The sequence below is a fragment of the Pieris napi genome, chromosome 9, assembly GCF_905475465.1.
Source record: "Pieris napi chromosome 9, ilPieNapi1.2, whole genome shotgun sequence".
NCBI lineage: Eukaryota > Metazoa > Arthropoda > Insecta > Lepidoptera > Pieridae > Pieris > Pieris napi.
Window position 1 is genome coordinate 11,866,250 of NC_062242.1, and position 16,630 is coordinate 11,882,879.

A 16,630-nucleotide genomic window follows, 5' to 3' on the forward strand; every position below is an offset into this window, starting at 1 on the left:
TAACAATAGTAAGAGATTTTAATCCGTCTCACATCAAATGAAAATCGACTCTACGATACGCTATTGCAGTGTATTTTCACCTATTTCTGATTGTACTAAAGCTGTTTTAACCTCCACATCAAGTTTTAACCCCCTTGCTTCCGCAGTATCGTTTTGGCGCTTAAGGGGAGTGCACGTCTTTTCATTTGTGATAATGGTGTAGTGATGGCTAAGAAACGGGTAAGCCTATTTGGCTGGACTTTGCTAGTGTTCAGTGCGCCTCAAACATTTTAATTAACTAACTTAAATTATTATTAAAGCAATATTCGTATATTATAATAAATAAATCTTTTAAACGTATTTGATTTCTGTTTAAAGTTTTATTTAATTAATTTTCGTTCGTGAGTTAAATTAAAAAACTTCTTGATAATATTATGCGCAGAGTTCAAAAACCTCTCTTGAATTTTTGCAAGCCTTTTTACATTGCAGCGGGAGAGTAATGTCTAGACTTTTTCCTATTATGATTTTAATTTTTTATTCGGACTGAGGTTATTATGCCGGTTTAACTATACTAAATTCTTTATTAAAGTCGTTAATCGGGCTAATTTGATATACAATCGAAATTAGTACTAAAATGTGGCTAAAATATGTGCAGTTATTATTGTTCTTTTGTATGAGGGTGATTATGATGTTCGTAGTGCATTATAGTGAAGTGCACTGAGGCAACCTTTTGACCCAGTTTTTTGTTATAAGTACAGTACTAATGTCTTAAACACGAAAGTTACAACGCGATCTACATTTCGTATAATCGCCTTATGCTGATGTGAAGTTAATCCTATTTGTTTACAGCTGTTTATTGTCTGTCTGTCTGTTTATTGTTTACTATCTTTTTCCCAATTGTTATACGTACACTATTCTTTTATTGGTTTTGTAAAGGCTCTGAAAATCTGACGATCACCAAGCAATCTTCATCTGTGGTTAGTCCAATTCCCGGTTTTCGTGTCGATACTATTTTGTCCTATACTATTTAAACTAAATACGTTTTTGTTGCTTAAGTGGTGACGCATAGTATGTGTTCACAGGAAACATTTTTTGCAAATGGAAAGTATTGAAAGTTCACCTTATTTCCAAAGATTTATGCAGTTATAATGAAGTGTTTGGTTCATATTGAAATGAATTTTTAACACTACAGTCAATTTGATATCATATGCATCATATTGTATTCGCGTATCGAAATTTGTTGAATCTATCGAAATATCGGTGCCGTTGGAGCTTCTAGTGGGTCAGTAAGTCAGTGTCGATCGATAGTGCAGCGCGGCCGACTGCACAGCTTGGCCGTATAATCTAAAAAACAATGTATAATTTTGATTACTATCTAAAATATAATTTTATTATCAAAAATTTACCGTACATAGGAAAGTGTTTATTCCGACGTAAACATACGGTAGTGAATGTTGGGTGTGGCAGAGAAAGAATGAAATTAGAATAAACGCCGTGGAAATGAGAGCGTTAGGAGCGTGTGGTTATTGCGTGATAGGATAAGTAATAGTGAGTGAGCATTGTGAGGTAAAAGAGGACGTAAGGATATGAAAGGGAAGCGGCTTACAAAAAGTACAGTCAAAATCTGTTATAACGACGTCGAAGGGACTACTCATATTTGGTCGTAACAGCCGATGACGTTGTTATTAAGAACCTAATACAATAGAATTCAGCCGGGACCTTTGATTTTGGTCAATATAACCGGTATGTTGTTCTAAACGATGTCGTCGTAAACGGTTTTCACTGTGTTTACAAGGCAGGGATGGTGAAGTCTGGTTGGGTAGACCTTGCCCTAACTGAAAATACAGCTCTTGCAAAAACGTTCGCGGATAAACGCGATAAACCTATTTTTATTCTTATTAAAAAGGACTTCTAGTTTACTAGTCTACTTTTCATGAAAAAAATTTACGTATAGGTCTTGGAATGTCACTTCTGCTAAAAAGTGAAAATCTCTAAAAAAATTGATTACCTAATGAAATTATAATTAGCAGGCCAAATCCAGGTGGTACAGTCGACTCTCGATAATTTGAAACTCAAGGGACCAGAGATAAATTTCAAATTATCAAGAGTTCAAAATAACAAGTGTTTGAATAACCACGAGGGCGACTGAAGGAAATAAGAATTTGATCAAAATTTGTTACTTATTATTTCTATATTCTTATTATGTATTAACAATTATTAAAACAATTATTCACAAATTTTTATTTCGAAAAGAAGTCTGTTATCTTTTTTTGAGTGAGTGACTTCAGTTTATCATTGTCCAAAGAATTTTCGATAGTGGTGAGAGCTGCAAAGTAATCGTCACTGCATGATAAACGCTTCAAATTATAGAGAGTAGGGAAGACCGGATTTCAAATTATCGCATGTTGGCGAGCAAGATAATACATTTTCAACTTCAAATTACCGAAGGGACCATTTATCATAGATTTTATTCAATTTATCGAGTATTTTTCAAGGGACCGGATTTTTTTTTTCAAATTACCGAGAGATTCAAATTAACGAGTGTCAAATTATCGAGAGTCGACTGTACTAGGTTTCCCTAGTTACAAGTTAAAAGTACATATAACCCATGTGCACGCATGGTGAATGTTATGAAAGTGAATGAAGTGAGAAAGCTATGTCTGGACCGTTGCAAGTGGATATTTGTGGTCTCTGCCTTCTTCTTAGGAAAAAGAGCGTGATAATAAATAAATAAAGCCGTTTTGACAGTTATACCTACAACAAAATATTCAATTACAGGTCTTTTTATTTCGCGCTGCAGATTATTTACGATGCATGAAAAGCCTCATAAAATTTAATAACAATCGTAAATACAGGTTTATTTAGTTCCCGTACCATGTCTGTTAGTTAAACTAACTTGAGGCATAACTTAAAGCATTTTCCGCGTTATACCTGAACTCTGTTTCAACGATAGCCATGATTTTCAACAAATAAGCAAGTAGTAGGTATTCGGTTAGAATTAGCCCGTCAAATAAATACACACAGATCACGGGGTACAAAGATCATACTGATAAATTGAAAAAATACTGCTAACTAACTTGAAATAGAAGATACGTAAGCAAAGTTATCGATTCTATCGTGATGACGTATGGTCAAGGTGAAGTGTCAAAGGTAGTGTAGACTCTGCCTTGGTCTATCTCAGACTTCAAAGACGGAGATTCGGATGTGGATGTAGTGTACTAGAGATGAATTTGATTATTGTCGAATTATGTTTACGTATACTTATTTGTCAAAATAACTTTATTCATATACGTATGAATATCAGAAAAGAAGTTGACTTCATAATAAATTTACATTTAATACCAGTTCGCATGTCAAGGGCGTAGAGCGGGCAAGAAGAAATTGGCAATAAAAACCCTCAGCCACTACTTTTTAATCCCTTAGTTTTTAGTGACCAAATTGTTTGAATTGGCGCAAATCAATCCCAAGGATTAGGATCATTTAAATATACGTTAAATTTATAAAAAACTTTATTGATTAAATAAAACAGCGTCATAGCTAAACGGTATCGTCCATTATAAGCGATGTCTTCCAAACCCTGTGAGAAAAGAGCTTAGAGAAGCGCAAAAATATAGAAGAAACAAAAGTATATTAAACGTTATAATTTTTTATTTAATATAGGTAGAAGGATAGTGAGAGATTATTCTAAAAATATATATTTCATATGTGTTAATATTTTTTATTTTATTTATTGGCTATAACAAAACAATTAATAGTTTTTAATTTTAATTTATATTTCAGAGTGAATGTAGCATTTTAATGGTAAAATAATTACAAACATACAGGATAAAACTGATCCTGTAGCACTCGTATACTCGTATGTAAAAATATATTTTGGTATTTTTTTCTTTATAGTATCATCCCTAACTTTGATAACGTTTAAAAATGGAGAATTACATAAGCTTGGAAATGAGAAATGGACTGTTATATTTGTGAAAGGAACGATTTTTAATGGCGTAGTGCGTGTGTTTGTTCGAGGAACTAGCGACTATGGGCGTCAAGGGAAAATATCTGGTAATCTAGTCATTTGTAGATTGCATGGAGTAGTGTTAACAAAAAAGTTATTTAGTGAAATTAAACCGACTTCAACTTTATTAACACATGTCCGGTCCAGAAATTCGGGGATATACCAAAAACTATTGAATCAATTTGGATGAAACTTGGACTATTTTTTGTTGAATGGCTTTTGGAATCCAAAAAAAATTACTGTATACATTTGCAATGTCAGTCACCTGCATGTGCTTAATAGCCAATTCATTCATTCGTTTAATAGAACTCCCACGCATGAATTTTTGTATATTATAAGTATGAACATGGGTTCATAGTTCATACATACTTTTAGTATATTCTTTGTCAATAATAAAATGCTTGAGTGAATAGATGCATGAATTCAAAAGAAAATAATCATTATCTGTAATAGTTGCCACACATTTTATATGTGTATTAATTGTCGATCTCGATTGTTTATCTCTTCTGCAGACTGCGGTGGTACTCTGTAACACCCAATAACGATAGCTATCGTATGCAGTTTTTATATAGTTCGCATTTGTATCGAAAAGACAGCCCATAGTATTGAAGATGATACTGCTATTGGGAATTAAAAAGTACCATGGTTGGTACCTAAAGGGTTATGCACAAATGAACATTTGTTATAGGTATACGGTATACAATAATATTCAAGTGTGTCTATAAAATTTGATGTAAGAATCTAAGATTCCATCATCAGATCCCGATCTGACGTTAGCGTCAGATCGGTCGGAAGAGAAAATACTTCAAATCGGATTAGACATATAACCAGAAAGTATAATAAATACTTGGACGAAATGTCGACTAAAGTCGATTAAATAATTCAAAACGCAGAAATTTATACATTTTTACAAAACTTTGTTTCATTGTCATAGCATCAAACATTTCATAAAAATGTGAATATAAATTTAATAAAAATGCGAAATGGAAATGTTGAAAACGTACTTGGGTACTCGGAGGAATATTAATTCGCAAATATCACGCGATCTGATACGTAACATTTTACTGTGCTTTTTATGATTTGCTATAAGTTTGTTTGTTTTATTTATTTTGACCTTGATATCATATGTTTAGTATCAAAACGTTAATTAAGGATGGTATAAATGGTAACTTTGTAAAGCTTTCTAAAGTGAAGTATAGAGATCTTGAATTTTTTTTTGAGTTGTTTAAATAATATTTAACTCAATTAATTAATAAGCAGACTCTGAGTGTAGTTGAATGTAACCATCTAAGCGAATGGCTGTAAACCTAGATTTCGGAATCGCCTTTCTACTATGAAAATAGAGGTAGAGTAGCCCGAATACAGTTTCAATTAACCTAGCAAAAGAGTGGCCTAAAACCCGCTAACCGCAAGAGCATTGAGACTAGCCACCGAGACAGGTGACCTACATGCCGAGTACCCGCATAGCACAAACATAGCCTTTGTACATGCATTCCTGGCTAGGTTTAGTCTCTGGATTTACGACAGGTTAACGGCTAGAAGGGCGAAATTTTAAATTTCGAATGTGATTTAGTTTGACAGAACTACTGTCCGCTTTTGACACATGTAAAGTCCATGGGGACGGGGTATCATTGTTTGGTGCCACATACTTTTCTTGGCCGGCGGCTGAAATTGGTACTACCGTCGCCATATTTAAATGTCAGACTCACATTGTCAGCTAGCTCTCAAATACAACGTGCTCTCATTATATAATTTTACTATCTACCGATATTTAATAAATATCCAACTAAATTGTATTTATTTTTATTCCTTGCATTATTAGTTACATTGGCAAAGTTTTATTTATCGAACGGTTCTATTGATTGATTGCTAGGTTGGCTTAAAAGATATTATATTAATAGTACAGGTAACAAAACCTATCATAACAGTTGTTTCTAAGTTTGTGTCACATTTATTAAAAAAAATTAAAGAAATTTAAAGGTAGATAGAGAAGGAGCTAAGCGAATAGGGACGGGAAGTGAATTATAAGTTATACAATGTTATTCAGTATTACAGTTATTTTTTAAAGCTTTGTTGGAAATTGTATTCGTATGCAATATTAAACTAGATTTTTTATATAGTAATAACTACCAGACTCGGCCAAGCGTTGCTGTGGCTAAGGTATTTGTTATATTACATAGTTGTAAAATATTCAAAGGAAACGGCAGGAAAACAACAGTCATGGGGATCACCATGCTTTTTTGGTGGCTATGCCAATTAATTGTAGCTTATGTGAAACGTTAGTACTTTCAACACAGCGCCATCTGTTAGAATTGTGTCAAATAATAAACAAAGAATTTGCAATAAAATAACATTGCGGGTATAAATTGAGATGTAAGCTATCCTATCTTTTAAGTTGGATCAAACTACACACGGTGTGCAAATTTGATTGATATCGGTTGGATAGTTAATAGTTTAGGAGTCCATAGCGGACAAACAACGTGACACGTAATTTATATCTATTAAGATAAAACATCCGTCTTCTAGATGTAACATGGTCTTGTTTTCGTTCATTGTTAACAGAGTCGAGCACTGTTGGTCCTAATGGCGTTCCGCTTTGAGCGGACCAATTAGTTTGGAGTGCTCTGACAACTTTAACTAAACTTATAAGGGATATCTCTGCATGCGTTTGTTTACGAGTAATTATTATAGAAGAATAAAAACAATCAATTTAATGTATGGAAGAAACAGTTCTTGACATATGCACCATTAGTTTTGCGGGACTAGGCATACGTGCTTTATAACTTTCTGCAGTCGACAGTAAAATTGGACGGAATAAATGGGCTATGTTTTTGAACTTTAAATTACTTGCCAAGTGTTAAGTATAAAAATCTTCAAGCCTAATGTCTGGCGATGTAAATCTGATTGTTTGTCGAACTTTAAGAGTAATACTAGAAGAATTTTATTAAAAAAATCAGTGGCGCTACAACCTTTTTTTGGTCTGGGCCTCAGATTTCTGTATCTGTTTCGTGATCATTTGTTAATCTAATAGGCCAGTAGGTGATGAGGCTCCTGTGCCTGACACACGTCGTCGTTTTTGGGTCTAAGGCAAGCCGGTTTCCGGAAAGAAATTTTCATGAAAAGCATACAAAAATGGAGAAATAACCTTAAATACCCTTAGACTCTTTTGTATTTACAAGCATTTCTTAATTACGGCCAACTCGAGTGAAATTAATTTGCGAAAATTCCATAGTTTTAAAAATAAAGTTCATTTTTCTTTTAATTGTTTCGTTCGTTTTTCCAGTTTTCCTCTCCAAATGCTCTTCAAACTAGAAGGGTTCTCGGACGATAATAGTACATGCTGTATGTAGGTACTGCTATGTACAATGTCTGCGTTATTTTTATGTAGGGTCGGAAAATGTATTATTACGTTAGGGTAAAATTTTAAACTATATAAATATACTTTTAAGCTATTGCATTGATTTAATCGCGGGCTTTGAGCGCGGCGACCGAATCAAGATATCCGTAACGAAAAAAATCTAACACACGATGACGTAATATAGGCGTGTTAGTCTGAGTCTGGAGAATAGTAGATTGAATTAATATCAAAGAAAAATCTTCAATCAAAGAAAATAAAACATAAATAAATATAAGTTGATACATATAAAATGGTATGCAATAGCTTTACCGCGGCAGTCTCCGAGTGCCACACATTCTTTTTTTGGTACAGAACTTTGCGCCGTAATTGAAAGAACTATGTAAATAGTCATCATATTTGAGTGTTATTTTTGGAGAAAATGATGGTACACCCGAATGGAGTCTGCGGAAAGGGAACCGTCGTGGGATTTATGGCAACTGTGCTTAATTATTTATTAGTAAAGATTGATACATAATAAGAATAACTTAAAAGTGTATTTTTGAATAAATGAAATGACGCGAAGTAAGAATTTAGTTGGCCGATTTTTCTATTGGTCTAAGATCTTGCCAATGCGTCTGATGAGTCTGACTACTGTCTTCATCCGGACATCTACGGCATACTGCGGTCTATATTTAGACCAATCAAATACATATATACAATCCTCTTAAGTTAGTATGTAGTTAGTTTAGTACCGACGGTGGTAAAATTTACTTTATAGTGAGGATGTGATATTTTTGTTAAGAATTTTTTCACGCGCTTTGCAATTTCATTCGTAGCAGGAGATAGGAACCGCCATCCGGATTCCGGACATCCGTCCCCGACGGGAAACTATCGAAGTGGGTCGCTCCATGCTTCATTACTGGAGTCCCGTATTATGTTACAGAAAAAAAGAGCTGGAGTTGTTATTCACTATTGGAATAAAGACTATCTTAGAATAGATCTATTTCCTTGAATGATTTTTTTTTTATTTCGTACTTCTATTTTTTATTATTAACGTAATTGTAAGTAGTGTTATTGAACACTTTCTTATATTAGTTATCCTTTTTAGTAAATTAGGTTAGTTTTATATTACTCTTTATATACGGAGACAATTTGTAAAAAACGTAATTAGTCATTTTGTGTTAATATTTATTGTAAACCAAGTATGAGTAATTTTAATAACAGTATGTTTTGTTTTTTCAGGTAAGCTCGTGACAGTATCAGTAGGATATGGGTAACGTGGATTTAAGGTAAAAGTATAGCATAAGTCTAAAGCTTTGTAATTTCTCAAACGTCTCCAATATTAAGTTAAATGTGTATGAAACTCATAAAGGTGCAGTAATGTTGTAGCATCGTTTATTTCTCATTAGACTTGAACGTGTGTTCATTTTATGTGTGAAACAAGACCCGATTAAAGTTATGCGGCCCTAATAATGAACCCTGTAAAAGAACAGTGTTGGCCTAGTGGCTTGAGCGTAAGGCTCTCAACCTTATCTGTGAGTTCAAATTACGGTTTCTATGTACGCATTTGCCAGTTGCTCGTAGGATAAAGGAAGTTGGTATACCCAAAATAGCCTTTAATGTACAGAAGTCTAATCACCGACTTGCTTATTAAATTTTTTTGCCGAAAATTTACTTTGTACAACTACGAGACTTTTGTTATATAAAATATTTTATTCACAAAATTTGCTCGATTTACGAAGATCCTTAAAGATAAAATATTATGATGGTATATCAGTAAGTGTGATAAGGTGTGCAGTCGTCGTGATAGATCCAGTGTTCGATGTCTTGAACTATTTTTACGATTAGTCAAACGTAGATATGTTTGCCCCATTCCTTCCAGAAAAGAGCGTTCCACTTCTGTAAAGGCTGGCAAAGCATTCGCAAGCACTGTGACATAGAGAATATGCATGGGCATATCCTGTTTGCCTTCAGTTCTGTAAAAAAATCCCGACTTAAGATCCTCAATATAATTAGTAAAATATGCGCGAATATTTAAGCGCATAATTTATAACGGTTGATAATTTTTCACGCCCTATATCTATTGTATACAGGCCTTGTTCGTGCTCCAATGCACAGGGTGCTTGAAATAGCAACCCCAGTCGGTCAGTCTGCCGCCGGTGCTCCTTTATTACGGGGTCTCCTGAAATTAAAAAAAAAACGCGTGGTTTTTTACGGCCGTAAAGTGTTTAAAAAGTATATTTGCATTTATTCAACGCATTCATCTTGTTAGGCGCAAGTGATATAGCGGGGATATTTTAAATATTTTTTTTATTTCTATTTAAATGCTTTATTACATTAAGTTAATATTAAAACTGTCCAAGCAACCACGGTATTCCAATAAGACAGCTGTGACTGACATTTCAAAGCCGAATCTGTTTGACCTGTGTTCTGACCTCCGGTGTCCTAAATTGAGGACACATGTTATTAAATATCGATTTTGACGCGATCCAATATTTACACATTAATTACTATGATTTAGGCCCAAATAAATTTTCTAATTCATTCTCATTCATTTTCTAATCAGGAGGAAAAATAATAGTAATGAAGAAATAATTTAAAACAACGCAAACGATATTACGTACAAGAGGTTTCTTCAGTAACAGCATCAACAAATAAATAATAACCGTTACTAAGGTCATATTATATACGAAAGTAATTTTACTTTAACACAACAAGTGGAAAGTGTGGAAAAATTTCTTACTCTAAAAACTAAAGTCCATAATATAGTCACATGTAGTCCTGAATATGCTGTCAAGTATGTCTTAGTACAAAAATAATGATGTGACAATTCTTTAAATTAGATTTCAGTTTCGATATATTTTTTTCATCATTATTTATTTTCTCCCATAAATATAGTCCTTGTCACATTACATTTTATTTTTTAATAATGTTATACTTATTTAATAAGTAGTATTACACGTGACATAACATCCGCCCTTTTGTTTTGAAGAGCTTTAAACAAAGGTCCGTGAAGGTTTAAACGACATAATATCTTTGAATCCCTTTTAATACGGAATTCAGTTTATTAATAAAAATATATGTAAATAAAATCAGTGCGTCTCTTACTTGAGAGGTGTTATTGAGCAGTTTTTGAGAATAAATACATTAAAAATCGCGTTTATGATTCATACTTGAGGTGTTTTATGAAAACAAAGAATTGTTTTTTGTACTGATAATATAAAGTTATTACGGTTTTAGTGTAATTTAGACTGTAATTTGAGTTCCTGTATGATAATTTTTCAAGGTTCATTTTTTATGAAAATTATTTTCAATTTTGTTTTGTAGTATCATTTAGTTGTTTGTGTTTGTTTTATGTAATAAGAGGTAGGCAGGAGACTCACCTGATGTTAATTGATACCGCCGCCCATGGACTCATATTGCCAGAAGGCTGGCAAGTGCATTGCCGGCCTTTTAAGAATTGGTACGTTCTTTTCCTGAAGGACCCTAAGTCAAATTGGTTCGGAAATACTTTAGTGGGCTCACATAATGGTGGTTCCAAAAACTGCCTTAAGAAACGCTCAGTTGTGGAACGACGGAAGTCGAGGTGATACGGATAGTATTTTGTATTCAACTTTGATGTCCGATAATGAAACCCTGCTGCACATGTTGTTCCGAACAACTCTAACACTGCATGGCAATTTTCGGGTTGCCTGATGTTTAGCGATAGCAACGCATTGAACTCGGTTATTTTTTTATTTAAAAATGTTTCTCGTATTGTTTTGTAAGTGGAAATAACGTATACGTAACACTCTTAGAGTAATTAGGTATACCATACTAGTGTTGACTTTAGATGAGGATATTTTGTAGACTAAGCTGACACTGTCTAGACATTGAGACATCTATCAACATCTAGAATATTAATATTCTATTAAATTTATATCCTTTCAGAAATTGTTTTCTAATATATTTAATTGCTCTCTATATACACTAATAAAAAATACGTATATTCTAGAAAACCTGTCTAACAATAAAATTGGTGGTTAAATGGTTTAAAAGAAGACTTAGAGAGATTCAGAGTCCATACTTAGGACTAAGTATGAGTCCTGTATGTCAAAAAAATCTGATAAAGCTGAAATGAATATAAAAGCTATTACAGTGGAATCTCTATAACTCCATCCTAGTTAAGTCGAAAAAATTGCCACGCCCTTCTGGCTTCTGCTGAACCCTGAACTGTAACTCGAACAAAATGTTATTTACCGAACGTAGTATTGATAAAACTAGTAGTTAGTAAAAATAATATACAAAACTTAAGTTGAATTGTTATTCAAATTCGACTCTAGAAATCGAAAAATACTAAGTCGAAATTTCAGCAGTTAAATCATACGTATCTCGAAGTTCTTGTTAAGTCGAAAATTCCTTAACTCCAATTTTTTTTTCATTTCCCTTGACATTGCACTTCTACTGTATTATTATTAACGCTGTATTATGGGACTATTAATTGAACCATACCAGAATGTTTACTGAATCAATCGCTTTATCACATAATATAATTAAATAATAAATTAGTGTTAATTTACATTCGGTGCTATAATAACGTGCTGTGTTAAAGTTCAGTGTGTTTGTGTTATTGTTCTGATAATACATTAGACGTCATTGCTTAGTAATGGAAATTACGATGTTAGGCGAGAAATAATGTTTTAGGAACTTTTAACAAGATTACTTTTTTTATAAGAACTTAATTATTATGCAAATTGCACGTCGCATCCGGACAGTAGTTTTAATTTTGTAATTTAGTCTTCTGGGCTCATAATGTCTGATTAAGTTAGCTTTAAATTAAATTAATACTGTATGGGCCTTGCTTATAGGATTTTAGTAAAAACGAAATTACTAAAGTATTGTTTTGTCTCTTTCACTGTCAAATGGAGTTAACGCCCTGTTGAAAAGAGATGAAGGAGTATTTTAGCTAATTGCAATTCGATTGCATGAGGATAAAATATATTTAGTTCCATTGATAGGAAATTGGGAAAATGTTCACAGTTTAATTCGTGACGCTTCCTCATACGGGTCGCGGTTAGCCCGATGTCGGGTTGGATCGCTAGTAATATATAAAGAAATAATTGACGTTTTTTCTATTATTATTGAAAATTGCGAATGATTACAGTAAAGTTATGTTTCCCTTGATTACATAATTACTCTATCCTATATTAAATTGGTTTTTGCATATTATGACTATATCCCCGACAAATAGCATGACGTAAACTTTAAAGTATTTAATAAAATTAGATTCGCTTAAAATAAAATTAATAATTTCGCAATCTTTTGTTTAGACTGGAGGTCAGAACTAAATGATAGCTTCTTATGAAATTATTAAGTTAATTTGAAAAAACGCGTCGACGATAGAAGTGATATTTGAATATATTTAGTTTTATTTAACTAATACTAAATAGTGAATGACGAGTTTTTAAAATAGCAAGTGTTGGCTTGTATGTTCCAAATTCAAAAGTCCGAAGTGTTTGAACGTTTTAAAGTCTCAAACCGAGATACGAAAATAAGTGTAATATAGTTTGTCGACTTTGCTGCCTTCCGTGGTAGCCATTATTAAGTGCGCTTTAAATCAGTCAAAATAAATCCCCAAACGATGAGAAACCGTGTCCTACCCCTGTTGGCTCCCGTGTTCTTGTCGAAGCTATGGAGGAGACGTCGTAGAGCGAAAGCCATTGAGAAATTACATGGGGTATGTTTATGACATTACATACTTATAGAGGCCGTAACGTGTACATTAGAGAAGTTCTTAACAATTTATTTTTGTATGGAAAAAATTTACAGTTCGTTCGGTTAGATAACGTGAAGTAAAGGATTGTTTTAGTTCGTGTTAATGCTTCAGTTAAAATTGTACGAACTATACACCCACATAACCTATGAGTGGCTTGGTCAAGCGTCTGATTTTGTATAATCCTGGATCAAGACACTGTAGTTGGTTTGACTTGTAGGTTCATTGTACATACCACAGGCATCCCATTGGTCTCTCTTTTCAGAAAAACGCGTTTTGACCAAACGTCACCGTATCCAGATTGAGCATTCTGATAAACAAGCTAGGTTTTGATTTCCATAGTGGCTTACACTTTGTAATCAATTTTACTTTAGTTTTGTATAATTTATGAAGCGAAACTTTTTTACATTTCGTGTTTGTTATGTTTACCTATAAGTGCTTGTCACATTCAATTTTGTATTTTATTTTTCTTATATACCAATGTATCAGTGTGCTTGTTGGAAAGCTTTTGTAAATAAAAAAATAACTGAATTGGTACATTACGGTATTTTCACTAGACTTTGACTAGACTTCTAACAATAATTAACTATTAATATTTACTTTTATCTTAGTCCGTGAACTGGCTGATCTATCTGATAATTTTTATCTATATTATCAATAAATATAATAAGACAAAGGACATGAAACTGAACCATTTTATTGTTATTAGTATTCTAGAGTTGGATAACCAAGCATTCAGCAACTTGACGCAGAGCTTCCATATCCAAATACTGAATTTTTTTTTTAAAACGTTATTTATAAACACAACTTACTATTACAGCTATCTTTTGCTCAAGAGAGCAACAAATTTCCATGGATTTCGGTACTTAGCCTAAATCTCTTTCCATTTCCACAAATAGGAAAAACAAGAATTCTGTCGCGAAAGGGCCGTAATTTCTTAGATAAGCTCAAGGTCATCGACCTTGCGTAACTGCGTAATAGAGGTTCGTGAACTGTCTCCACAGATCTTATGACCGCCTGGTAACTGAAATTTGTTAATATTAAATACAAGATTCCCGCTATTATTATTATATTAAATTACTAATAGTAATACTAGTAATAAAAAGCAAATGAAAACTATTGATTTTATGTCGTCTAAATATAGCAGCGTTTGACTATTACGTATCAAATATTAAATACACTTTTGAGCTTAAATAATGCTTTTAAAAATTAACAAGCGACTTTTAAATCTAATAACAGAAGTCGATAATTCTGACGCCTGTTATAATAATGGTTTGATGTATATTTGTTTTTGTATGATTTTATATAATTTATTTACTAATTACAGAGTGCTTCGGAGACGTCTGCGGGCGCTGGGGGTGCCTCGTCGGGGGGCAGCGCCCGGGTGTCATCACGGTCGAGGACGTCAGAGGAGCCCCACATCGGTTAGTAAATTACGATCTTTATTTATGTTAAAGTCGTCTTTACACAAAAACAGCGCCGTTAACAGACAATAACGAATATTTAAATGATCCTAATCCTTGGGATTGATTTGCTTCAGTTCAAACAATTTGTATGACTCAAAACTTAGCGATTCAAAAGAGTGGCGGAAAGTATCTTGCCAGCCCTGCGATTCTGTAACTCGCTTTTCGAACTCACACAGCGGTTTTCGCATCGGCGGTCGCTCTGAAATCAGTCGTGAAGCAGTCATTTTATGATTTGGCATTCTGAAAAGGTGGGAGCCTGTAGTTTATTGTTTATTAGAATGCCAAATCATAAAATGACTGCTTCACGACTGATTTCAGAGCGACCGCCGATGCGAAAACCGCTGTGTGAGTTCGAAAAGTGAGTTACAGAATCGCAGGGCTGTTCTTCTTGCCCGCTCTACGCCCTTGACTTGCGAACTGGTAGTAAATGTAAATTTTCAATTAATTTAACTTCTTTTCTGACATTCATAAGTGTACTTGTTTACCTATATGAATAAAGTTATTTTGAGTTTGAAGTGATAAATAAAAATTATCTGTCGTTCAACCACGTTTTCCATTATCTGTGAACGAAAGGTTAAAATCATATGGAATCAAATAGTTGTAAATTATATTTTGATTTTTGAATGAAACAATATTAATGGTTTACGATATTTTACAGGCAAATACAAACTCCTGAAGACGATAGGAAAAGGCAACTTCGCAAAGGTGAAGTTGGCCAAGCATGTGCCGACAGGTAAAGAGGTGGCCATCAAGATCATAGACAAGACTCAGCTCAATCCTGGCTCACTACAGAAGTTATTTAGAGAGGTATTACTTATAAACACTTCTTAGGTAAATAATCTAGATTTAACTTACAATTGTAAGGGCTAGTTGATCTAGTTCTTAGGGTAGGAAATTAAACACTCCAATAATGACTTGATTAACTATAATTCACTTCACTGATTTTACGTAAACTGTATCTTCAAACGTGAACAAAGGAATTGCTCGTGCGCATGTGTTATAATAATCTATATACATACATACTTTTATAATCTATTCCATACTCCGACTCGACCATCCCACTTCAGCCAGTTCGAGTCAATTCGTAAACAACCGAACGAGTCAAATGAGTAACAGTAATTGCACACGCGCACTTGTAGCAAGATTCTTAAGAATATGTTTCATAAAAAATGTTTAGAATTCAATTAAGTAAATATTAAAAGCTAGCACAATGTACTTATAAAAAGTTTTATGGATGTGATTTTTTTAAGTTCTTTATAATTAATATTGTTACATAACATTTCAGGTGCGGATAATGAAGATGTTGGATCATCCAAATATAGTGAAACTTTTCCAAGTCATCGAAACGGAGAAGACATTATATTTAGTAATGGAATATGCATCCGGTGGTGAAGTAAGTAAATAATTAATATATATATATGTACAGGGACTATGTTGTGAATTTATAATACAACATTTAATTCTGATAAAAAGAACTATGTGAGTAGATCACCATTCGTCCAGGATTAAATTTTTAAAGTCAAGGTGCTTTTATAGCGTTTAGCGATTTTTATAATTGATCGATATAAATGTAACACTTTGTTGCAAATAAATGATTTATTATTATTGTCAATGGTTAACATTGAATTTTACAAGCTAGAGTATCCAGTAGAATATCCAGAGTTAACAAAAGTTTAATCAAAATTTTTAAAAGACAGAAAACTACTAACAAAAGTTAACATATTGCCCCTATAACTTTAAAGAATTTTTATTGTATTTTTTCAGGTGTTTGACTATTTAGTCTTACACGGACGTATGAAAGAGAAGGAGGCCCGCGCTAAGTTTAGACAGATTGTCTCCGCGGTACAGTACTGCCATCAGAAACGGATCATTCACAGGGATCTCAAGGTATATATTCTAATAATCCGGCCTTTTGTCCATGTGCCCATCGAATACTAGCTTATACGGTGTAGGAAAATATCGTAAGGCGGTTTCTTTCGACCCATTATCTCAGGCACAGAAGAATAATCACTTTCTTGCCAATAAGATAAAATATTATTTAAAGGACTCATTGGTCTAGTGGTTCGTACCCCTGAATGCGAATCCATGGG

At 33.4% G+C, this 16,630-nt stretch overlaps 1 protein-coding gene across 17 annotated transcripts in view; it reads left to right on the forward strand.

The window, feature by feature from the left end:
* The window catches only part of LOC125052417 (MAP/microtubule affinity-regulating kinase 3-like), a 150,515-nt gene that overhangs the window by 108,979 nt on the left and 24,906 nt on the right, over positions 1-16,630 (forward strand). For 16 of the 17 annotated variants that reach the window (XM_047653256.1, XM_047653257.1, XM_047653253.1 and 13 more), the window contains 4 exons: positions 14,402-14,498; positions 15,199-15,347; positions 15,826-15,933; positions 16,305-16,427. In XM_047653256.1, coding sequence (XP_047509212.1) covers positions 14,402-14,498; positions 15,199-15,347; positions 15,826-15,933; positions 16,305-16,427 — 477 coding nt within the window. Of the gene's footprint in view, positions 1-12,887; positions 13,039-14,401; positions 14,499-15,198; positions 15,348-15,825; positions 15,934-16,304; positions 16,428-16,630 lie in introns of those variants that run through there. The other variant, XM_047653258.1, reaches the window with a different exon arrangement.